The sequence below is a fragment of the Neomonachus schauinslandi genome, chromosome 2, assembly GCF_002201575.2.
Source record: "Neomonachus schauinslandi chromosome 2, ASM220157v2, whole genome shotgun sequence".
In the NCBI taxonomy this organism is placed as follows: Eukaryota; Metazoa; Chordata; class Mammalia; order Carnivora; family Phocidae; genus Neomonachus; species Neomonachus schauinslandi.
The window spans coordinates 48,952,414-48,977,115 of NC_058404.1; the positions used below are offsets into that span (position 1 = coordinate 48,952,414).

General features: G+C 47.7%; 1 protein-coding gene across 4 annotated transcripts in view; it reads left to right on the top strand.

Moving 5' to 3' along the window:
• Nucleotides 1-24,702, top strand: part of EPHX2 (epoxide hydrolase 2) — a 70,505-nt gene that overhangs the window by 35,746 nt on the left and 10,057 nt on the right. For 3 of the 4 annotated variants that reach the window (XM_021698826.1, XM_021698827.1, XM_021698829.1), the window contains 5 exons: nucleotides 4,099-4,125; nucleotides 6,304-6,389; nucleotides 10,066-10,177; nucleotides 22,521-22,595; nucleotides 24,597-24,630. In XM_021698826.1, the coding sequence (XP_021554501.1) occupies nucleotides 4,099-4,125; nucleotides 6,304-6,389; nucleotides 10,066-10,177; nucleotides 22,521-22,595; nucleotides 24,597-24,630 (334 nt within the window). Of the gene's footprint in view, nucleotides 1-4,098; nucleotides 4,126-6,303; nucleotides 6,390-10,065; nucleotides 10,178-22,520; nucleotides 22,612-24,596; nucleotides 24,631-24,702 lie in introns of all 4 variants that reach the window. The other variant, XM_044912849.1, reaches the window with a different exon arrangement.

The window sequence follows — 24,702 nt, forward strand, 5'->3', positions numbered from 1 at the left end:
AACCCGACTTTCCAGTTAGGGTTGTCCTTCCTTCCTCAGTTTCCCAGTCTTTACTTCTTCCACTCTGCCACTTCTGATCTTGCTCATGTACCCCCCCCCCCGAAATCCTACCAAGATCTCACCAGCAACCCTGTGTGGGGCCTCTCCCCATCCCTCTATTGTCCCTTCACTGGACCCCTGCTTGTTTCTGTCGAAATCGGTTCTCAAGGCAGATAAATTAGGTCACTTGACGTAACTGCCCTTGTGAGGAAGGTCCTTTTACTAAGACAAGCAAGATAAAATGTGATGCTCCAGTCCTCCAACTCCACCCTTTAAAGTCATTAGTACGTCTGTGAACGTACACAGCAGCATTATTTACAAAAGCCAAAAAGTGGAAACTACCCCAATGTTCATCAAGTGATAAATGGATTAAAAATGTGTGGCATATCCATACAATGGAATATTATTCGCCATAAGCAGGCGTGAAATCATGGTGCATGCTTCAACATGAATGAAGCTTGCAAACCTTATGCTGAGATAAGCCAGTCCCAAAAGGCCACACATTGTATAATTGCATTGATATGAAGTTTCCAGAAGGGTCAGTCCATAGAGACAGAAATGAAATTAGTGGTTGCCAAGGGCTAGGGGTAATGGGGAACAGGAGTCACTGTTAATGGGTATAGGGTTTCTTTTTGTTGTGATGAAATGTTCTCTAACCACGTAGCAGTGATGACCTCACAGCTCTGACCACACTAAAAATCCGCTGAATTATACATTTTTAAAGGGTGAGTTTTATGGTATGTGAATCATATCTCAGTAGAGCTGTCATTTGAAAAATTAGCACAATACTTTTAATGAAAAATTTTATTTAAAATACCCTGCATAATCTTTAAAAAAAATAACCTGTATAATCTTGAAATAGAGGATTATAGGAAACTGAATGAAGATCCATAATACTGCTTACCCTCAGTGCCCACAAAAACCCTTTTCTCGACTACATCCCCCCAAATATATTGAAACCTCTTTTTTCTCAACCACAATTCCTTAACATTGTGTGCCAGTTCATCATACAACTGTTATTTGTTTTAGAATAGGTACCTTTAAGGAACCATGAACCTATTCTCTGTATGTCTGTAGTCTTAGGATTCCAAATTAGGGGTGTTGGAATGCAATGTAGCAATAATGGTATCTTCTCAAGTTCATTAACATAGGGAGGCTTATCTACACCCAGTTGTCTCCGTCATTGTGTGTGACCTTGGGTAAGTCATTTAACCTTTTCAGGTCATGCCATCAAGTATCAAATGCAGCAGGTGGATGGACTTAGTGTTCTCCTAGACCCCTCCAGCCCTGAGTGTGAGTCTCAGTTTATAGCATTAAACAGCAAAAATTCGAGCAAGTAAATTGTAAAGATCTAAATGGTTTTATCAATCAGTTCATAAATCGGGCAACATCCCATCTAGCAATAGACGGGCGCTCCAAAGAGCTACAGAAAAGGGAAGGTTTTTAAAGGTAGAGAGGGAGTAGAAAGGGAATGATCAGCAGAGAATCCATTGTTTTAGGCAAAGTCGCCCTTCTGAGGGGGATAGAGGGGGCCCCTCAGTGATTTTCTCGTGCTGACCAGGAAATTCCCACATTGACTGCTTAGAGGTTACGTTTGTGGGGGGCTGAAAACTGCACTCAGGTTGGGTACTGAGTGTTGGTTTACTGATTGGGGCCTTCACCTGAGTGATGCCATTTTGGGCCTGTGGCTTTCTTTTTAACAGTAGGATGTGGAAATCACACTGAGCTAATCTTCAGTCTCTGTGGTTAATTGGAAAGTGAAAAGCAGCTCTCTGGTGTCTCTTCTAAGGAAGGGACACCAATCCTATCTGATCGGGACCCCACCCTCATGACCTCATTGAGCCTTAATGACTTCTGCAAAGACCCTGTCTTCAAATGCAGTCACGCTGGGGATTAGGGCTTTGACCTGTGAATTTTGAGGGACAAAGACATTCAGTCCAGAACAAGACTTCCTGACACCATTCAGTAATTGTCGCCCTATTTTTGGGGGGAAAGGTCTTCCTGACACCATCCAGTAATTTTCTCCCTATCTTTGGGGGGAAAGGTGAAAATAAAAACTGCTAAAATAATAAACTAGGTAATTACATCAATACTGTGTATCTACATCTTGGAAAAATAATAGGTGGCGTGTATTTTAACCAGTGGAACTTGTCATCTGCTCTTGCCTTCTCATGTTCTGGGGAGCAGTGGAGAGCCGGGCTAGCAAAAGGAATCAGAACACCTTTACAATTCTTTCTCTTTGAAGCTGGCACTGGCTGTGGGCAGAACTCTGTGTCCCCCCTGGTCCCCACAGAAAAGGGTGCCCATATTTGGTGGGTTTCCCCAGCAGAACTGAGACCAGAGGGGAGAACATCCGAACACTTTTTAATGCTCTTAGGGCAGTGAATACGAGGGCTGTGGGAAGGCCTATGTCTTCTCCCTGGCTCCTACTGTCCTGAAATTTCCATCTCCTTGCTTAATGTAGAACAAGAAATAGGCCCAGCCTAGAGAAGGAGAAGAAAATCGCCTTTCATTTTGGAAACACCTACAAGAGTAGATGTTGGAAATACAATCACGTATATTTTTTAAGTCTTCGGCCTCTCATGGTGCAATCTCTGCAGCCCCCAGTGAAGGCATCGATCTGGGCAGTCGAAAGCAAATTGGGATTACTTCTCAATTGGTAGACCAAGGGGAGGAGTCAAGGGACTGGAAACGATTTAAAATAACGCTGTCAGTCTACATGGTGAAAGAGGATGGCTTTGAATGTTCCGATGCTGAATTTCTGAAATCAGATAGGCCTGGAATCAGTCCCAGTTCTGCCACTACTAGCTGCATGGCCTTGGCCACATCATTTGACCCGTGTGAGCCTCAGTTTACTCATCTGTAGAGTGGAGCTACCCCTTCCTCCCCGCAGGTCCGTGTGAGGGGAAAGGAAGTGATGAATGTGAGGGGCATCACACTACACCTAGGGCCAAGCTAGGGCTCCACAGATGAGCATCTCCATAGACTTTTTTATCATAGCAAGCAGAAGCTTCTCATACGGGCTCAGGTGAATAGGGGGTAGTGTTGACAAATGAGACGCGATCGTTTAGGAGGCGTGAGGCTGAGAAACAGGAAGCTGATGTGGCTTTCTGGAGGGGCTGAATGGCCTGTCAGGTCTCTGGTTCCTTTTCTCCACACCTCTGCTCTGCCCTCCTCGCCACCCCACTCCCAGCAGGATTCCCCTACTTGCTCATTTTGTACCTCGCCCAGTATGATAGCCCCAGCCCCGATTCTGGAGGACCCTCATCTCCAACACCTCCACACATCTTAGACACCTATTCTAGACCCCGTGCTTGCTGACGAGTGTGGCCAGGCGTCCGCGTCTGTGCTGCGGGACAAAGGGCAGGTGCCTGCTGTCCTGGGGCAAGAAAGCAGCCAGACCTCTCCACAGCAGTTTTCTTCCCCTCTCTTTGTCCCAGGAAGAAGCCACGATTTCTGTCTTACAACGGATCTGGCCCAGTTAGGGATGTGCAGTGACAGACCCTGGAAAATTTGCTGTGTGTGTCTGGGGTCTACCTGGTTTCTGAGAGGATGCTGGAAAGGGAAGGGAGAGAGCTCACGAGCTCGGGAAATGACTGAACATTGTATTAGTGTGCTCGGGCCACCATAACAGAGGACCACAGACTGGGGGGCTTCAACAACAGACATTTCTTCTCTCACAGTTCTAGAGGCTGGAGTCCGAGATCAAGGTGACAGCAGAGTTTCATCTGAGGCTTGTGGATGGCCGTTTCTCCCTGTTCCCTGTGTCTTCACATGGGCTTCCCTCTGTGTGGGTCTATGTCCAAATCTTTTGTTCTCGTAAGGATGCCAGTCAGCTTGGATCCTGGCCCACTCTAATGACCTCATTTTAACTTGATCACCTTTAAGGACCCTACCTCCAAATACAGCCACATTCCAAGGTCCTGGAGGGGAGAGGTTAGGGCTTGAGCATGTGAATACAATGCAGCCCCTAACAAAGCAGACACAGGAATTCCCATCGGGAAGCAGCTGAGGTGGGTGCGTACAATTTCTGATTTTTTGGTGTGTTTTCTTTCTTAGGAGATGGTAACCTTCCTGGATAAGTTGGTAAGTAATTATTTTGAACTGATCCCTGGAGACTTCCGTTTGGGTGGGCAGTTAAAGATGCAGCCTTTGAAGGTTTCCACTTTTAGAGCCCCCGAGGAGAGTGGCGAGGGCAGGAATGGTCCACTATGGGGCCGTGGGAGGCAGGGTCGGTGGTCAGGAGGAATTACAAGCACAGAGGTGGCAAAGTGTGTGGAGAACAGTGCAGAGCCACGTTTGTTTTGTTTTTTTGTTTGTTTGTTTCACGGAAAGCATTTTCCAGGGAGCAGGATCCCTCTGTTGGCTTTAAGTCAGGGTAAAGAGCTTTGCTTGCGTCAGGAAGTTTGGAAACTATCCTGTAGGCTAATATTTTACAACTTTTTAAGATTGACATCCCTTTAGAAATACCTCGAATCAAGTGCCTTCAGGTAACCTTGTTTGGAATGGCAATGCCAAACAAAAAGCAGATCAGCGATGGTGATCAGAGACTATACTTTTGCTTTTTACTTACGGAAGATTGAGATTGCAATTAGGTAATACACTTCTCCCACCCTGAGTTAGGTCACGCAGCCTGGACTGAGGGGGAGAAGGGTTAAGCCAGGACAGTGACAGTGGAGGGACAGCTGAGAGAGAACCTGAAAACAGCGATTTAGTGCCTGTTCATTGGATATGAGAGTCGGGAGGAGAATTTGAGATGACTGAGGGCTTCCAGTTCAGCAGCAGGGCCTGGGGGCCCACCCTGTAGGAAATGAGACAAAGATGTCACGGTCCCTGCCCTCTCCAAATTCTCAGTCCCACAGAATTGGCTTTGGACCTTTTGAGAATGATAGGGACATCTAAGAGGACATGGCCCAGTGTGGCCACCCCAGTTCTGACTCTAGAGTGACCTCCTATCTGGAAGATTTCCGGCTGGCTGAGACAGTCTCTGACTCTGTTGAAAGAGAGCCCTCGTGGGGTTGCTGGCGGGCTAGGTGTCCCTCCCTGGCCCCGTCATTCCTGGGATGCAGGGGAAGGAAGCTGGGCCCATCGCAGGTGAGGTGGTCGTCTTCCACCTGGAGGTGGTGGCTGAAGCCATGGGAGCAGAGGAGTTCCCCAGACAGGACTGAGGGCTGAGCCGTGAAGTGCTCCCGTGTGACAGAAGAGGAAGGAGTAGACTCCATGAAGTGAGAAAACAGTCTAGAAAGCATAGTGTCACAGAAGCCCAGGGAAGAACATTTCAAAGGAAATGTCTGATGCCGCAGAAGAGTCAGAAGAGTGAGAGCCAAGAGGAAAAAAAAAAAACTATTAGAAGTGATTAAATAGCCTTTAAGAGGGAAGCTTCAGTGGACTCAGTGGTCGCAGGGAAGAAGTCAGGATGCAGGGACTTAGAAGGTCGCCAGGGAGGCCACTGGGGTAGATCACTGTGAGAAGCTGGACACAATGAAGACAGAGCGTGGCAGGGAGCTGAGTCAGGGAGCCACTTTCCACGGTGGTGGTGAGGAATGTGGCCAGCAGGGGGTGGGGGAGAGAGTCCGACTTTAAGTCGGGGAGGCATGGGTCTGGATGACCATCTATGTGGCCTCGGGCAGGTCGCCTAACCACTGTGAGCCTGTCTCCCTATTGTGCATGAGAAGGTTATGGAGGAGTTCCAGACAAGAGGTGTAGGCACTTAGCACAGTGCCTTTGACCTAGTAGGTCCTCCACAAAAGGGAGCTGTTGTCATTCACTGTTGGTAGCAGCAGAAGAAAGGAAGCTGCAGGTAGAGAGGGAGGGATTAAAGATGCCTTTGAGGTTTCAGTGGTTAGTTAAGGGAGGAAAGATCCCAAAAGAGTGGGGAGTAGAATCATAATCACTCAATGAAGGATGAACATGGAGCACAGGGAGGTGAGTCATACTAACTTTAAGACAAAAAGTAGAAGAAGAGGTGAAACAAATTTCGATTTGAGGGGAAGTAGAGAGGGAGAGGGAATCTGGAGCCTGTGGCCTTAGGCTTCTGAGAAAATATAAAAGCTCAGTCAGCTGTAGAGGTCCTGTGGGGCCGTTACGTGTGGGAAGGGAGGCTTGAAGAGGGTGGACATTGGAGTAGACGCTGTGGGGTCGGTGGAGGGGGAGTCCCTGCCGGCACTGAGAGTTTGGGTCTACAGAGAGCACAAGCTTCAGGGCTCTCAGCACCCCAAACCGGTGGCCCACTCACATTCAGCTCCCGTCTTTGTCCTTCTCTAGGGCATCCCTCAAGCGGTGTTCATTGGCCACGACTGGGGAGGCATGCTGGTGTGGAACATGGCTCTCTTCTACCCCGAGAGAGTGAGGTAATTAGGCCTCAGGCACCAAGAATTTGGATTTGAATTCCCATTAGAATCCTTCCTCAGGTCTTGAACTCCAGTAAATTTCTTGAAAACAGAGAGGTTGTCTGGTAAGGCACCGAACATCTAGCTTGCTAGTGCCCATTGACCCATTAATAAGGAGGACTTAATGAGCTCATGTCTTAGGAAGCAAGGCCTGTCCCAGGACAGCTAACTCAGGGCCTGGGTAGCCCAGTGGGAATGCAGGAGAATGGTGGTAGACTTCGGGGGGAGTGGGTGAGGCAGCGAGGGTGGCAGGGTCATAGAACAGAGTGTCAGAAGAAACTTCAGTCCTGGACTGGGAGTTAGGAAACATGGCTTTCAATTTTGCCCTGTGAACTGGCTGTGTGAAACATCACTTCACCCCATTAGGCCTTGGTTTCCTCAACCACAGAGCGGTAATGGTAGCTCCTTTTGACTGTACAACCTGCAGAATGCTGTGTGTGTGTCAAGTTAGAATGGCACTTGGTGACGACCATCACGTCATTCATAATCATTCTTAGAATGGCATCAGGGCTCCGGCAGCAGCTTTCGGAGGACAGGTTTTGAACCCAGAGAGGCAGGTGGTCGTTGTGGCCACGCCCCCGTTGAGCTGGCAACTGTAGTGAAAGCCTGCGCGGCCTCCCGTTTCAGCCTGGGATCTTAGCGAATTAAATAAACACCATCCTTCACAGCCACCTGTATCTCCCTAACTAATCCGCTCACTTTTTCTTTGGTGGCATTTATAAGAACGGAAACACTGGAGAACTTTGTTCATCCCAACATCAGCTCAAATGGCAGGATGATACCAGAGACCAAAAAGACTCAAACACTTCCTGAAATATTTTTTTAAGATCTTATTTATTTATTTGACAGAGAGAGACAGAGCGAGAGAGGGAACACAAGCAGGGGGAGTGGGAGAGGGAGAAGCAGGCTTCCCGCTGAGCAGGGAGCCCGACCTGGGGCTCGATCCCAGGACCCTGGGACCCTGACCTGTGCAGAAGGCAGACGCTTAACGACTGAGCCACCCACACATCCCACTGCCTGAAATACTGTAAAACTTGTTGCACTCTTGTGCATCTGATCTCTTTAGCTTCTCTCTCTGTCCTCTCATTCAGAGTTGAAATAAGAGCTCAGCTCTTAGGAATCGGGTCACCAGAAAGTTACTGCACAGACTGTAGTAGATGCTTCTTGAAGGGGACAAAAGGAAATAGAGCAACAGACTTATGATCTCTACCTTGAAGGAAGTGAAATGCCTTCTTATTGTTTTATGAAACTTAGTCTCTCTCTCTCTCTCTCCCGTGAGAATTTGAGAATATTTAACATGAGCCCAGTGAAGTTGTACCCAGAGTAACATTAGGTCTGAGACAGGCAAACATGCTGTGCATTCCTGTCCCTACTCTCATTGCTCTGCTTCCATCCCATCTGTCATTAGTTCGGTAGTAGTTGCTCTTTCTGTGCTCATGAAAATGGCCCTATTACTCGCTTCCTGGGGGTCAGGAGGAAGCCAAGACCCCCTTCCAGGGCTGTCCGTGGTGGGACACAGCATATCTGGGCCTGGGCAAAGCTGATTTTAAGAATATTGTTGACGTTGATCTTCACCTTTCTGGCCAGAAAATGAAGGACAGAAGGGAAAAAAGCCCACCTTTAATGTGGAATATTTCTTTAAATCCTTGGTTTTGGCATTCTATTGAGATAAACTGCAGGGACCTATTTAATGTAATGGTCTACTCACGTGTTTGGCCAAGAATACCTTTTTATATCCTTTCTTTGATAATCATCTAGAGATTCTGTTCCCAAAAGGAGGCTGTGGTTTAGCGTTTTCCAATCTTAATGTGGTTGGCAGCAGCATTGATATGCTAACATCTCATGTGGTGATGATAATTTTCTTATATATGGAATAAACTGTGTGTCAAGGCGATTGAAAAGAAAACTTTAGTCGGCTCAGAATATTTAGAAAAAGAACTTCTTGACTTGTGATTTAAGTAATGCTTAAAATAGGTTCACTCTGGTAACATTAGAAACCTTTCGACTTTGGTATAACTTATTTTGTAGCCTAAGCTGCACCGTCTAATGGTGGCTACTGAATATTTAAAATGTGGCTGGTTCAAACTGAGATGACTGTAAGTGGGAAATACCTTCCAGATTTCAAAGACTTAATACCAAAAAAAAAAAAAGTAAAATATCTTATTAATAATTTTTAATTTATCACTTGTTGAAGTTATTAATATTTTAGATATATTGTGTCAAATATTAAATTATTTAAATCAACGTTAGATTGTAAGTTAATATTAATTAACATATAATTGATATTAAGTACTATTTTAGATTAATCTCACGTGTTTCTTTTTACTCGTTTTAATTGGCTGGTAGAAAATTTTAAATGATACGTGTGGCTCACGTTATGCTTCTGTTGGTTGGCACTGGTTAAACCTCGGCGCTGCTTTCCCTGATAATTTCATTTGTCCTAGTTATTCCATTCCCCCTAGTTTATCTCTCCCCCAGATATTCTCTTCTCCATATTTCTCTTTTGGGAAGGAGTTACCCTAGGATCAGAGTGGGCACGGGATCCCTTACTGATGAGCCAGGCTCACCGTGGTCCTGGCTGCCTTCTGTCAGCCCTGCCTTCATGTGGTCGCTCAGATCCACCCCTCTCTTTTTTTCCTCTCGCTGCCATCCTGCTGCTCTTGGGTGACTAATGCAGTAGCGTGCTGGCCCTCTCCCTGCTTCTGGTGTCCCTCTCTGCCCCCATGTCATGTATCACTGCTTGATACATCACTTCCTGACTGCAACTTCATTCTGTTCCTGCCTTCTTCTCAGAAGCCCTCATGGTTTCCTTGGTTGTCTGCCTCATCGAATCCAGACTCGGGGCCCTTCATGTCCAGGCTCCCACTTGCCTCGCTGGCTTTATTTCACAAGAGGCCCCATTAAACGCTTGGCCTCTGGCCACATAGATTCTTTGTTACATCAAACTCAGCCACAAGCTCTGCCCCCTTCTAGAATTTGCTCATACGACCCCATGATGTTGCCCTTACATATAGTCTCCCCTTCCCTACGCTCTTCCACCCCTAAAAGCCAAGTTCAGATGCTCTCTTTTCCATGAGACCTTCCATGATGCCCAAATCTAGAAACTCTTTGTCTCCTTGAACTCCCATGGTGCTTGTGCTATTCTTATCATATCACAGTCTGTCTTGTCATGGGTGTATTTGTCTAGCCTTTTTAAATTATAATAAGCTCTTTGAGTATGATTTTATATCCTCTTTCCCCTAGAATATAGCACGGAATTAACTCAACACAGAGTTAAGTGAGGGAAGGAAAGAAGGAAGGAAGGAAGCAAGGAAGCAAGGAAGGAAGGAAAAAAATGAATGCATTTTTAGAAACTATAATTAAGGTTGATATACTGCACATAATGTGTATGTGTGTGTCAGTGTGTCTTTGTCTCAGGCAAGAAGGTGAGAAATACTGCAGTTTAGTGGGAAAAAACCACTGGGCTGGGAGTCAAGAAATCAGAGTGCTGACCCCATTCTCATACACATGGCTAATGTGAGATCTTGTGCACATCCCTTTCCTGCTCTGAGCTTCCGTTTTGATGTGTAAGGTCCTTTCTGGTTCTTACAGACTGTCTTCTTACAGGGTCTGTGTCTTGGTGTCTTTTTTTCCACAGGGCAGTGGCCAGCTTGAATACTCCCTTCATACCAGCAAATCCCAATGTGTCCCCAATGGAGAGGATCAAAGCCAATCCTGTTTTTGATTACCAGCTCTACTTCCAAGAACCAGTAAGTTGCGGACCCTGAGAGCAATGATCCCATCAAGGTTTTTGTTCTTCTTTCTCCTTTGTCTCCCCTCCTCCCCATTGGCTTGATTTTCTCTCTGCCCTTTAATTTTCCATGGCATTAATCAGAAATGATTTTATACATGGGCTCAGGTGAAACTGGCTCTGTAGCTCAGCTGGTCCTTCCCAGGTGATGACACATTTCTGTGGGTGTGTATTTGGGGTGGTGAGGGGAAGGGAGTGGGAGTGATGGTGCAGTGGATTCTCCTGTTTCTCCAAAATTATGGAGTGGGGTGGGGCTGAGTGCCGGTTTGGAGCTGCCCTCTCTCAGTTCTGTGGCTGAGAGGCTGGTGAAGCCCACTTCTGGTTGGGGACAGTTCCTGGGCTCTTGCTAGGGACCTGGCCCCTCACTTGCTGAGGAGTGTGGTTTGTGATTACAGGAGCACCAGAGCCTAAAAGACCTACACCAGGCCCCAAGTGTGCTTTGAGATATGTAGGAGGTTTCTGGGTATCACCTCATGTGCCACAAAGCCCAAGGTGCCCTTCAAAGATGGCCCTTGGATGCTGGGTTGACACCGGTGATGGGGTGTCACTGCCACCTTCAGGGGGATTCACTGAGAGCAGCACTGTGAGTCAGCATCATCTGGCCTCATCTGTAGGGGGCACCTGCCACTCGTCCACTTGTGGACTCTGGACCCCAATGTCCAGCTACATCTGGGTAATTCCAGAGAGGATGAGAGATGATTCCTTAGCACTCCCAAGAGAGAAGGATGGATTGAATTAATAAAGAACACAAGAACATCCCCCCCCCTTCTCTCACCCAGACCTTGCCCTTGCTGCTCACAGGAGGTACCATCCCCAGTGAGGGTCACAACCACCCCAGTTACAATTTGGCAAGCAACTCTTCTCTAAGAACGATTTTAGGGGCGCCTGGTGGCTCAGTTGGTCGTCTGACTCTTAATTTTGGCTCAGGTCATGATCTTAGGGTTGTGAGATTGAGCTCCATGCTCAGCGGGGAGTCTGCTTGAGATTCTGCCTCTTCCTCTGCTCCTCCCCCCACCACTATCTAAAGTAAATAAATCTCTGGGCCCCTGGGTGGCTCAGTCGTTAAGCGTCTGCCTTCGGCTCAGGTCAGGATCCCAGGGTCCTGGGGTCGAGCCCCGCATCGGGCTCCCTGCTCGGCGGGGAGTCTGCTTCTCTTTCTGCCCTTCCCCCCGCTTGTGCTCACTCTCTCTGGCTCTCAAAAATAAATAAATAAATAAATAAATAAATAAATAAAATAAATCTTTGAAAAAAAAAAACAGCACCCACACACACACACAGAACTATTTTAATTGATAAGCTGGTGCCTTGGAAGAGACACTTCCTTTTTTAAAGATTTTATTTATTTATTTATTTATTTATTTGAGAGAGAGTGAGATCACCAGGGGAGGGGCAGAGGGAGAGGGACAAGCAGACTCCATGCTGAGCACAAAGCCCGACGCAGAGCTTGATCTCACAACCCTGAGATCGTGACCTGAGCCAAAACCAAGAGTCGGACGCTTAACTGACTGAGTCACCCAGGCGCCCCTGGAAGAGGAACTTTTTGATTCAGGCAAGACTCATTCAGTAAGACACCAGAAGGCCCCAGCAACATCATGAAATGATGCTCCATGTATCAGGTCCTCCACTGAGGCCAGGCCCTACTGTGCCCAGAGTGTGGGAAGTGGTGAGCTCCCTTCGGCTTGAATTAATCAACATGTCTTTAATTAGTTTGAAGTAGTCTTGAGCTTGAAGGATGGATTAGATGGTGTATTCGTCAGCTGGGGCTGCCGTAACACAGTACCAGAGCCTGGGGGGCATAAACAACAGAATTTATTATCTCATAGTTCTGGAGGCCAGAAGTCCGAGATCAGAGTGACTACATTGTTGGTTTCTTCTAAAGCCTTTCTCCTTGGTTTGTAGATGGCCCCCTTCTTGGTGTGTCCCCCCATGGCATTTCCTCTGTGCCTGTGTGTTTCTGTGTTCAAATTTCCTCTTCTTATAAGGACACCGGTCATAGTGGTTGAGGGTCTACTCTAAAGACCTCATTTTAATTACCTCTTTAAAGACCTCATCTCCAAATATCGTTACATTCTGAGGCCCTAGGGGTTAGGACTTCCTAGGAATTAGGAGGACACACAGTTCAGCCTGTAACAGGTGGGTAAGGGGGAAACAAACAGTGCCCCTGGTGAGAGAAATGGGAGGACAGGGACAGGATGGGGACAGTGAGGGGAAAGGGTAGGGACAATGAGAAGTGGCCTCTTTGGAAGGCTTGGACAAGTGAGAGAAGAAGGAGGTAAGTGTCCCTGTGGTCTGGACACTAAGCCCTGGGCCTGTAGTTGATGTCAAAAGTAGTAGAGAAGAATCCTTGTAGGCTCATTGCCCGGTCAAAGATGGCCCCATGAAAATTCTTCCAGCTGGATTGGAAGTCAGAATCCCATTGTCAGGTGTGACGTACTGCCTGCCACCCTTTCCCAGGTGTTTGCTCCGGCCCTGTGCATCTCACACTGGAGAAGGCTCTGGTGGTGGGGAGAGAAACAGAGTCTTGGTGGCAGGTGTCTTGGTGGCAGCTGCCTTGGCCTTTGGGAATTGGGGAGGGAATAGGGCCCTACCCAAAACTGGGAAGCTGGTGTCTGGATTCCTCTCACCTCTTATCTGACCCTTTCTCAATCTCTGGCTCTGCTTGGCCCCCACCCTCCAAGAGCCCAACCCCCTCCCGCCGCCCTCTGTGCCCAGAGTACGCCCTTCCAGAGGAACCCCCCCCTCCGCCGCACCACCACAGACCTTTCCATCACCAGTGCCCCATGCTTCATAGTTACTTCTCACCCTCTTCCCTCCACCCTCACCCAGCCCCCATGCCCCAGGTATGGGCAACAGGCCCTCCACACTCAGGCCCCAGCTGCCAGGCTGCACCATATGGGGGACGCAGAGCGCAAGGGAGGGCATGCGCTTTCATGCCCACTCCTTTCTCTTCCACCTTTCTTCCTTTTTCTTTCTCATCCCTTTGGATTCCCCATTCATAAGAACAGAGGTGCCCCTGATGGGGGGGAGGGGTTGAGCATTACAAATACGTTTAAATGTCAGAATGTTTTGACTGGTGTTTCTTAGGAATAATTAATATCCATGAATTCATCTAGCAAATGCTTCTGCATCTTCTCTTGTGTGCCAGTGTCAGGGCTGAGTAACAACATGTACGGATTGAAACAGTTCTTGGAGGGGGCGCCTGGGTGGCTCAGTCGTTAGCGTCTGCCTTCGGCTCAGGTCATGATCCCAGGGTCCTGCTCGGCGGGGAGCCTGCTTCTCCCTCTCGCACTCCCCCTGCTTGTGTTCCCTCTCTCGCTGTGTCTCTCTCTGTCACATAAATAAGTAAAATCTTAAAAAAAAAAAACGACAACAACTTACTGAAACAGTTCTTGGAGAAGCAAGCAGGTGACACATACCTGGAGAATAAGGCAGCCATACAGGACCGGCCTGAAGACACAGCTTACTCTGGGAGCTCGTAAGAAAACACAGGTCACTCTTACCAGAGGAGAGACGTTCGAACTGGCCCTCGGAAGATGAATAATAGGATCTGTGTGGGTGACTAGGAGAGGGAAGGGCATTCTAGCCTGAGGGGACAAAGGGCTGAAAACGCATATGAAACTTGCTTCACTCAGACAAGTTATTTATCTCCCATAAATATCATGGGACATAAGAGAGTTCCAAACAAAATACTCAGTGATCCTGAAGATGGGTTTCAGAAGGTCTGGAACATCTTGAAATTGCCTGCACAATGTACTGTATGCATGCATTTTCCCAGGGCAGGAGTTCCTTCCTCATTTCTATTACAACTGTGAGAATTCAGTACAAGCTAGGAGCAGTTGGAGCTGAGGGTCAGGACCTCAAAGAGCTTTAGTTAATGTGGGTTATGTCTACTGGTATTTATCATACTAGATACTGAATATTTAAAATATTTATTATTTCACTTAAAAAATAATAATGTGCCCATGTTAATGTAAATAACACATTTTTTTAGATAATATTTTCCTTCAAAAATTTAATGAGGGGGCACCTGGGTAGCTTAGTCAGTTAAGCGTCCAACTCTTGGTTTCGGCTCAGGTCATGATCTCAGGGTCGTGAGATCAAGTCCCATGTCGGGCTCTGCGCTGAGCGTGGAGCCTGCTTGAGATTCTCTCTCTCCCTCTCCCCCAGGCATATTCTCTCTCTCCTTCTTTCTCTCTCAATAGGTAAGTAAATAAATAAAAAATAAAATAAAGTAAAATAAAATAAAAAAACGCCACGGGCCCAAAATGGCATCACTCAGCTGAAGGCCCCAAGTCAGTAAACCAACACTCAGTACCCAACCTGAGTGCAGTTTCAGCCCCACAAACATAACCTCTAAGCAGTCAACGTGGGAATTTCCTGGTCAGCACAAGGAAATCACTGAGAGGACCCCTCCGTTCCCCTCAGAAGGGTGACCTTGCCTAAAACAATGGATTCTCTGCTGATCCATTTCCTCATTTCCACTCTTTCTCTACCCTTAAAAACCTTTCCTTTTCTGTAGCCCTTTGAGCGCCCTCTGCTGGCCAGACGGGATGCTGTCTGATTCATAAAGCCAAATAGATCTTCAAAACATACTTGGTTGAATTTTTGTTATTTAGCAACACACATAACATAAAATTTACCATCTGAACCATTTTTAAGAGTACAGTTCAGTGGCATTAATTACATTCGCTTTACCATACAACCATCACCACCATCCATCCCCAGAACTTTTTCATCATGCAGATCCAAAACTGCCCAATAAACACAAACTCCCCATTGCCTCTTTCCTCCAGCCCCTTGCACCCAGCATGCCACTTTCCGTCTCTGAATCCGACTACTCTAGGAACCTCATAGAAGTGGAGTCATACAGGATTTGTCTTTTTGGGTCTGGATTATTTCACTTTATACAACATCCTCAGGGCTATTCCATGTTGTAGCATGTGTCTGAATTTCCATCCTTTTTAGGACTGAATGATATTCCATTGTACGTGTAGACCATATTTGGTTTATCTGTCCATCCTTCCGTGGACACTGGGTTGTAGCTACTACTTTATTTTTTTTTTTTAAGATTATTTATCTATTTATTTGACAAAGGGAGAAGGAACACAAGCAGAGGGAACGGCAGGGAGAGAGAGAAGCAGGCTTCTCACTGAGCAGAGAGGCTGATCGCAGGGCTTGATCCTAGGACCCTGGGATCATGACCTGAGCCGAAGGCAGACGCTTAATGGACTGAGCCACCCGGGCGCCCCGTAGCTACTACTTTTTTTTGAGCACGGTATGCCAAGTGGTTCTATTCACAAGCGCACTCTGGTGTTCTGTCTTTCAGCTGAGCAGACAGGGACTCGAGGGGGTTCACTCACTGGCCCAAGCCCAGGTTGACTGGGTTTGACCTAGCTTTGACTTCGAAGCCTACGTGCCTCCCCCTAAGCCCCGCTGGGAGGGAGCTTGGACTTTGTTGTGTGTGCTCATCCAAACAGGGTAGGAAGGAGCAAACCAAGATAAGCTCAAAGCCCCATGGACAAAAGTGACCTCAGGGGAAAGATGCTTATTAACTGCCCCCCCCCCCCCAGCAGGGCAACGTTTTTTGGTTTCAAAGGTTATTATACTCACTGTGGAAAAATCAGTACCCCTATTGTTATGTTGTAGCTGCTGGGTTTTAAATCGCAGGAAGAGTTTGGAGAACGGTTTTGTTCTAAAAAAAAAAAAAAAAGGAACAAAGCCTCTTGGTAGGGAAATGTTAAATATTCAAATGAGTGAAGGCGTGGTGGGGGGGTGTGGGTCTGGGGCGAATTCAGCTGCTGAGGCTGGTCTGGATGGGCACAGAGCTGGGTCTCAAGGAGAAACCATGCACAGGGGTCCTGCCAGCATGTCTGCTCCTCACTCAGCAACAGGGAAGTCCCTTCCTACCTTGGGCCCGCAGTTTCCTCCGCTACAAGAGGGTGGTCTAGTTGGATGGTTTTCAAATAGGTAACTGCTTCAAACTGCAGCCGAATTCAGGCCAGTAAATAAAGCATAACGTGGAGAGCACCTGTTTCATTCAGGGGTGGGTGCTGGAACCCCCTCCCTCCTGCCTCTTTCCTTCCAAACTTGCCCCCACCATGCCCCAGCCAGGAGGAGTCACCATGAGCGCTCAAGGTCACCGTGGATGCATTCAGCCTGAAAAAGGCTCCAGGCTGGGCCCCGGTGGCCGTCCCTCCCACCTCTCGTTCACATTTGCTGAGCCGGACAGGGTGTGGCTTAGGTAAACCCCAAGTTTAGATTCAGTTCCTCTAGCTCTTTGAACCCTGAGCCAATGTGTTTACTGTCTTGTCCTGCAAATTTGCCAAGTCTGGTGGAAACTAAAATTAAAAGGTGCGTGTGTGGTTTTTTTTTGTTCTCAGTGAAGAGATGACAGGCTTTGCATTTGTATAGTAAGAAAGAGGAGGAGGCAGCTCCGGGCAGCAAAGACATTTTAGAATCGGCTGGGTAATTTGAACGTGACAAGTTCCATGTTTTAATTCTTAAGATTCTTCACGTCCTTGCTTAGCCTGGGGATATTTCATAGTCCCTCTGCCCCAGAAATCAGAACATGGTTAGTGCATGCCCTCTTCCTGCTGCCAACACTGGACCCTCTTTACTCCTCCTTAATAGTATACGTGTATTTTTATTTTTTGGAAGAAGGGTGTGGGGCATGCACCTGTGTGTGTGGTGTGGGTGTCTAGAACCGTACAGCTGCTGTAGGCTGTATATACCAGAGCAAGCGAAAGCCCACTTTTTAGTATTTAACCAGCTGAGAAACTAGATAATAGAGAGCAAATGTGGAGAAAGGAAATTATAGGTAGCAGTCAAGAAGGGCACCCCGACATCCACAAATGATTTTCCTCCTTCTCCTTCACGGTGTTCAGAGTCTCCCTTCATCCCCGGAACACCCACAGTAATGCCCCCCCCATCCTGTCCCCCATCAGGCACCAGGCTATGGGGACAGCTGGTGACTTGTTACTGCCCGTATTTTGTAGATGATTTATGCTTAGTACTTAAAAAAAAAAAGTACTGAGTTGTATAAAATAAAAAGTTGGCTCCGCTTTCCCTCATCTAGAAGTAGCTACTATGAATAGTTTAGTGAGTATTTCCCAGACGGTTTTTTAAAAGATGCTTTTAAGTGTGGCGGGGCGGGGGGCATGCGTATGTGCATATGAGCGTACATGTGATTTTTATAGAACTGGAATCATGCTGCTTTTTCATTTACTAGAGCGCGGACAGATTTTCCTGCCAATACATGTAGATTTACTTCATCCGTCGCAACGGCTGCTTGATGCTCCAGAATACAGGTGGACCATCATTTATTTAGCCAGGCTGCCCGAGCTCCTGCTTTGATGGACTTGCCCCTTGCTGTCTCCACTGTCTCGGCAATGAAACCATAGACCCAATTAAGTGCATCTTCTGAGGCAGAGACCTGTTGTACATCTTGGAAGGAGCAAAAGGGGAGATGAGAGAGGAGAAGTCCCACTGGGTATAGACGCAGGAGGAGGATGTCTCTGGGAGGAGGTCTGCGTTCTAGAAGATGCTGCTATGCCCTCCCAGCTGTAGGAACCTCCCTGGCAGATGAGGTGATTGAGAGCTCCTCCCCTGTCAGCACTCTGGGTGAAGAGTGGGGACAGAACTTGGTCTCCTTCATTGTATGCGACGTATCTGGGGTTCCTCGAACAGTGAGTGAAACACGTGCCTGGGGAGGAAGCTGGGCTGGGGGCAAGATCCCGCGCCCTGTGCTCAGCACACCTGTCATCCTGCTGGAGCGGGGGCAGGTGCCCGGGCCCCCTGAACCCGAGTCCCTTTACATAGGCCCTAGTCCCTTTCCCTCTTCACCCACCCTCCCAATCACGAGATTTCCTGAAGTGGTGTATTATTTTTCTAGGGCTTCTGTAACAAAGTACCACACCCTTGGGGGCTTGAAACAACAGAAATTTATGCTCTTACAGTTCTGGAAGCTAAATTCCGAAATCAGGTTGTTAGCAGGTTTGGTTTCTTCTGGGGGGCCTGAAGGGGGGAATCCATTCCATGCCTGTCTCCTAGCTTCTGGTGGCACCAGAAACCCTCGGCACTCCTTGATTTGTAATCTGTCACTCATCCGAGATCCTGATGGTCTCATCCACACAGACTCCATTGCCGTACAAGGTCACATTCACGGGTACTGGGTATTAGATCCTTGGACATGCCTTTTTGGGGACCACTCCTCAACCCGCTACAGTGGCATGTGGTAACACTGGGGTATGAATAAAAATGTATCTCACCAAAAACTACATTTCCTTCATTGGTTCTTCAGGTCAATTTTAAGGATCAGATTGAGGAGTGTGACAAGATATCCACACAGACATGTTTATCCAGCAGTGGGAAATAGGTCTCAGGAGTAAGGACAAAGCGAAGGATACTAATCTGGAAGGCACAGAAAGCAAGGAGAAGAGAATTAGAAGTTTCCTCATAGCTATGAGCTTCTGTGGTTTCAAGTTTAAAATAGAGAAAGGGAGGAGGCCGAGGTGGTTAGTTGGAAAGGCCAAGAAATTCTGATGAATTCTCCCAGGTGTGGGTTTCCTTACACTTCTAGTCATTCACACTGTAAGAAGTCTCCCTTAAACAACCTCTGAGTACTCTTGACACAAAGCTCCAGGATTCATGGAATTCCAGAGGCTTTGTTCTAGGAGCTTCTTTTTGAACCCAGAGCTGTCTTCAGTTTGCCTGCCCCCTGATAGCTTTGGGTCATAAGACAGCGGATTCTACCATTTGTCTCTGTTCTGTAGGTTACTGCTCAGCCCCGCCGCAAGCTGGGGCGAATATGAGCTCGTGGTGGAGAGCAGAAAAATAAAAGCCACAATCATTTAGAAGGCACGCCCACCAAAGTCTTTCTCTCCTATTCTGGTCTCCTTTTTTCCTCACTTCCCTTTCTCTTTCCTACCCACCTGGGACCTCCTATTACCATGCTATGACCATGGGAACAAAAATATGAATAAGATACAGTGTGTGTCCGTAAGAGACTCACAGGCTGGTGAGGGGACCAGATCCCAAAATAGACATTTCTGGTGCAGTCCAGTAACTTTAAAGATGGGGATACTATTAGTGATAATAATTACCATTTATTGGCGTTTCAGAAATAGGCATTATCATTATCTTGTAGAATCCTTACAAAACTCCCATTTTATAGCTGAGGAAATTGAGGCTTCGAAATATTAAGTTGCCCAGTTAAGTATCAGGACAGGGACTTGCAGTCTTGTTTGCTGGACTCCAAAGTCCATGCCCTAAGGGCTCCACTCAGGAGCACAGAGGGTGGAGCCCCTCCCTCGGGGCAGGCAGGAAGCTTGTCATTGGTCTGTGGGACTTAAAAATATGGTATCACCTTTAAAACTTACAGAGCCAGATGATACCAGCAGGGCACATGACCAGAGTACAAATGTTATCATCTTCTCCCCTTTCTGGCCCTTACCTTTGTCCTCGTTCTCCCTGTTGATCTGATCTACTTTCATGTGGGTGGACGGACTTATTTACCTTTTTGATCCCTTTGATCCCTTTGATTTTTTACTGACCCATTTGGCATCCATCTGCTCTTCTAAGGACGATTTGCGGGTCAAAGCCCTGTCCAGACCTCTGCGCCTGTGGAGACTCCTCCTGACCCTGGGCTCGTGAACAGCAGCGGTTTCTGGGATGAGGACGGCTCCCAGTAAATAAAAGCGATGACCCATATGACAGGCAGGGCTGACCGAGGCTTTTATCGATCACTTAAAATATACTTCCTTCCATGGCTTTTTTCTTGCTGTGGCGTTTGATCGCAGAGCAGAAGGTCACGACCGCATCTCCATCATAATTGAATCTGACAAATGGGAGGGGGGTTGTAATGAACACTTCGGCATTGCTCGCATCAGAAAATCTCAAACTGCAGACCCAGTGCTGCGGAAGATAAATGTTTCCTTTCGTGCCTGCTGCCTTCTCGTAGATCCAGAGCCCTCACCATGTCGATGTGCAGAACAAACGAAGTGCTGTATCGCGGGGCCTCTTAATGTGTGCAGGGCGGAGAGGGCCGCGGGTCACTAGAACGCTTTAGAGACTTGGCCTAGAGCACCGTCCTCTCTGAGAACATGAAGGGGAGGAGAGGAACCAACATACAGGTTCAGCCCCTGCTTGTCCTACGACCAGTCACAGATGCTCCCAAGTGGATGCTTCCCTGCCCTCAGGGTGGCCTGAGGGGGCCACGCTAAAGCACCATGGGATCCAACAAGAATACAGTTATTTTATTGGGATGGCTGAAGGCAGGACTCTGTGGACAAGGCAGTTTTGGGGACAGGTGTTGAAGGTTCTTTGAAGGCCACACTAAGGGAACTAGGTGTCCTTTTTTTTTTTTTTTTTTTTAAGATTTACTAATTTTAGAGAGTATGGGGGGAGAGGGAGAGAATCTCAAGCAGACCCTCCACCCCCCGCTGAGTGCGATGGGGGCTCAATCTCAGGACCCTGAGGTCATGACCTGAGCCAAACCCAAGAGTCTGAAGCTTAACCGACTGCGCCCTCCAGGTGCCCTGGGAGCTAGCTATTCTTGATGGAAGTTCCAGTCTGCTAAATCAGGGAGCTGGGAAAGTAAGGGTGCCCACTCAGAAAACATTCTGTGGTCCATTTCAGCTGGTGTCTGGGCACGTTCAGGTGAGCCCCTGGAAAGCAGGAGAAAGAAGTAGATTGGCACTGGGTTATAGACTGAATGTGTCCTCCCCAAGTCACATATTGAAGTCCTGATCCTCACTGTGAGGGTGTCAGGAGATGGGACCTTTGGGGGGCGATTAGGTCATGAGGGTAGTGCCCTCGTGAATGGGAGGAGCGTCCTCTCCAGAGGAGAGCTCCCTCGCGCCTTCTGGCATGTGACGGCATGGTCAGAAGACAGGGAGTCTGCAGGCTCCTTGATCTCAGCCTTCCTAGCCTCCAGCCTGAGAAATGAATGTCTGTTTACAAGCTCCCAGGTGTATAGGATTCCGTTCCGGCAGCCGGAACGGACTAAGACACCGCCATACTCTTTCTCAGGTCCTGCCATAGCACTGGTCTCCTCGGGACTGTGTTGGGGAAGGATCTTGATTCTTTCCGAGCAGTTGCCCTGGGGTGGGGGTGGGGGGGTCTCTGCCTCGGGGACAGCTATCTTTCTTTGCACAGGTTTTATAACAGCTTTCAGGTCCAAGGACATTCAATTTCCAGAAAAGAAAGACTGGGTTAAAATGTTCTTTTATGCCCTAAAAAATCACATCCCGGGAGACTAGCCAGTAGATTAGCTCCACTGATGGATCTCGAAGCCCCTTGCCACCCCGTTTTAGTGTCTGTACGTGCTCCTAGATGGAGGATTTGGGTAAGAAGAAGGGGAGGTGGGGATGGGCGCCTGGGTGGCTCAGTTGGTTGGGCTACTGCCTTCGGCTCGAGTCATGATCCCGGAGTCCCTGGATCGAGTCCCGCATCGGGCTCCCTGCTCGGCAGGGAGTCTGCTTCTCCCTCTGACCCTCCCCCCCTCTCATGTACTCCCTCTCTCTCATTCTCTCTCTCTCAAATAAAAATAAATAAAATCTTTAAAAAAAAAAAAAGAAGAAGAAGAAGGGGAGGTGGGGAGCTGAGGAATCCAGACCCTGAGTTTCCAGCAAGAGAAGGGGCCCAGTATCTATGGAACAGATGAAGCAAGTTCCAGTCAGAGACCTGGAAATGACCAAAGAACCATGTGTTAGGTTAGGCATCATGTGTAACAACGCTCCCATGAGCGGGGAGACCTGGTAATCTGTCACCACAAAGGATATGGGTCCCAGCTCTTCCCAAGGCAGCCTTGCTGCCCTGACCTTTGGGAGACAATCCATGGGCATTGGTCTATAATAATTTAGGCCCAACTCAAAGAGGTTGGGTTTGAAGTTACCATAGCAAAAGGAGATGCGTGAATGGAACAACTTTTGGCTTTTCCACTTGGCTTCTCGGAATCCTTGGAACCGTTCCCTCACCAGCAACTACTCCTGTCCAGCCCTCCCCCAGTCCCTTAAAGGGCTTATTACAAGTAAGACATACTCACTGTAGGAATTTTGAAAAACAGAAGAAAGCAACAACCATAAACCCACTTCCCGGGGGGGATCGCTGTTAGCATCTTGTGTTTTATTTGAAGCTTTTAAAACATGTGTTTCAACGGAAAATCCAAACTAATGCACTTCTAATGAAATGTGGGCTGGATGGGACAGAGGTTGGGAGCTTCCGGCTTTTGGTCAGATCGGGGAGGGCTCTGGTTCCCAAGATTTCTGCAGAGTCCTTCCTTTTGCTTTCTTGATTTGTTTTAGGGAGTGGCTGAGGCCGAACTGGAACAGAACCTGAGTCGGACTTTCAAAAGCTTCTTCAGAGCAAGTGATGACATGGTGAGTGTTGCAGGGGGTGGGAAGGCGGGGGGGGGGGGGCCGGGGGGCGGGGACGGGAGGGGAGGAATGGGGAGCTGCAGAGGTTCGAAGGCCTCTGGAAGGCTTCCCTGGTAGGGAAGGGTCCTGGGGTGTGGCAGGGTCTGGAAATGAACAACGTGGCCTTCTTTTCTTTGACTTCTGTAGTCAGGGTCATCAAGGTCCTCACTCGACCGCTCCCCTTGCCATGGGGAAAGGTTACATCCTCCCTGTCCCACACCAGTAGGGCTTTGGGATGAAGATCAGAGAAGGATTATAAAGGATTTTAATAGCAACAGTTGAGAAGTTGTGCTGTGACTGCTGCTACCATTTTCACACGCAGAATTGTTCATCCAAGTCCTAAATCAATTGATACCACTAACCCTTGTCTTGAAAAGGAGCCTAGAACACTTTTAACTCCATAACCCCAGCCAGGTGTCTTTTTTTTTTTTTTTTAAGATTTTATTTATTTATTTGAGAGGGAGGGAGAGCACAGAGAGGGAGAGAGAGGGAGAAGCAGACTCCCCACTGAGCAGGGAGCCCGATGTGGGACTAGATCCCAGGACCCTGGGATCATGACCTGAGCCAAAGGCAGACGCTTAACCGACTGAGCCACCCAGGCACCCCACCCCCACCCCAGCCCGCTGTCTTGTGTGTGGGTCGTCACTCCCGTGTTTGCCAGCGCCTTTGCTGGTCACCCCTGGCATTTCGCTTTCCATTTCGTGCAATTTCTTCCTCCCTGAAGTACCTTCTTAGGTAGTTCTCTCCCTAAGAGTCTGTTAATAATAAACTTATAATTTTTGGCCTGAGAATATTTTTATTTTGATCTTCAGTCCTGTAGACTAGTTCATCCAAGGATGGAATTCTAGGTAGAAGCTTCTGTCATTGCTTCTTAAAAATCAGCCCAAGGTCTGCCCTCCTCCTTTCTGTAGTGATGTCTAATCGGCAGTTCAATACATCTTCGAAGTTTTCTTTTTAATTTCCACAAACAGGGTTTTTGTTTATGTATGAAAGTTGTATTTGACTCTTTTTCAAATCGTTCTAATCTTTTGTGAGAGAGTCTTGTTGTATTCTTGTGTTCTAGTTCCTTCTTTTATGTCTTTAATCATGTTAAGCATACTTATTTTTTTCATTCTCTCTCTCTCTTTCTCTGAAAGTCCTATTACTTGATATTGTTGAAGACTCTGATTTTACTGTTTGCTGTGTTTGCTGTCTCTTGCAAAGGGGCCTGTGTGTGTGCGTGAAGGGTGTGGGGGTGTGGCGGAGTATTCTGAAATTTTGCTTTGTGAGCTCATCTTCAGCAGCCCTGAAACTGCACCAATCTGCTTCCGCTGGGCTTGAGAAAAAATCCTCCTGTGCTTTAGCATTTGCTGCCTCTGCCAGGCGTCCCGGGGGCATTACCAGCCCAGGCCCACTTTTCTTGTTGTTGTTTACCTCACACCTTGGGGGTTTCCAGGTCCTGTAGATAGAGTAGGTTTGAACCTGACCACCTATGAAGGCAGGCTTATAGCTATGAATTCCTAGGGGAGCTTTTGTGGTTTCCTCTTCATACCAAACTGAAATGGAACAAGTCCTTTGACATTGCTCCACGTGAGGGGTGGATTTTTTTCCAGCCCACCCTTTCGCCGAGGACTGCAGATTTCCTGGGTGTGCAGTAGAGGGGTGGAGAGTATCTCCTGTTTAACTTCCCACCTGCCATTGGTCTCAGGTCTCATCTCTTGTTCCCATGGGTTGTGTCAGCCCAAGTGCTTACATGACCAAGGCCTGCAAGCACCCAGGAGCAGCCTTGGTACAGAGCTTTGGTTGTTAACCACCTCGGCTCTGACCCCCGAAGATGTCTCTAGCTCTCTTGGGAGTTGAGCATGTTTGTGTGACCTGATGGCACTCACAGGCCTTTGGTTGTGACAGGGTTTACACATGATCTGTTTCAACGTTTTTCCTTCACTTCATCCATGATGAACTTTCTAACCTTCCTTTTCCTTACAGGCTTTTCTCAGCGTGAGCCGAGTCCGTGAAATGGGTAAGAGAGATTTTTAGGAGGGGGGGGGGCAGGAGGTTCATGGCAAGAATCAGCTGAAGGTTAAACAAGTGT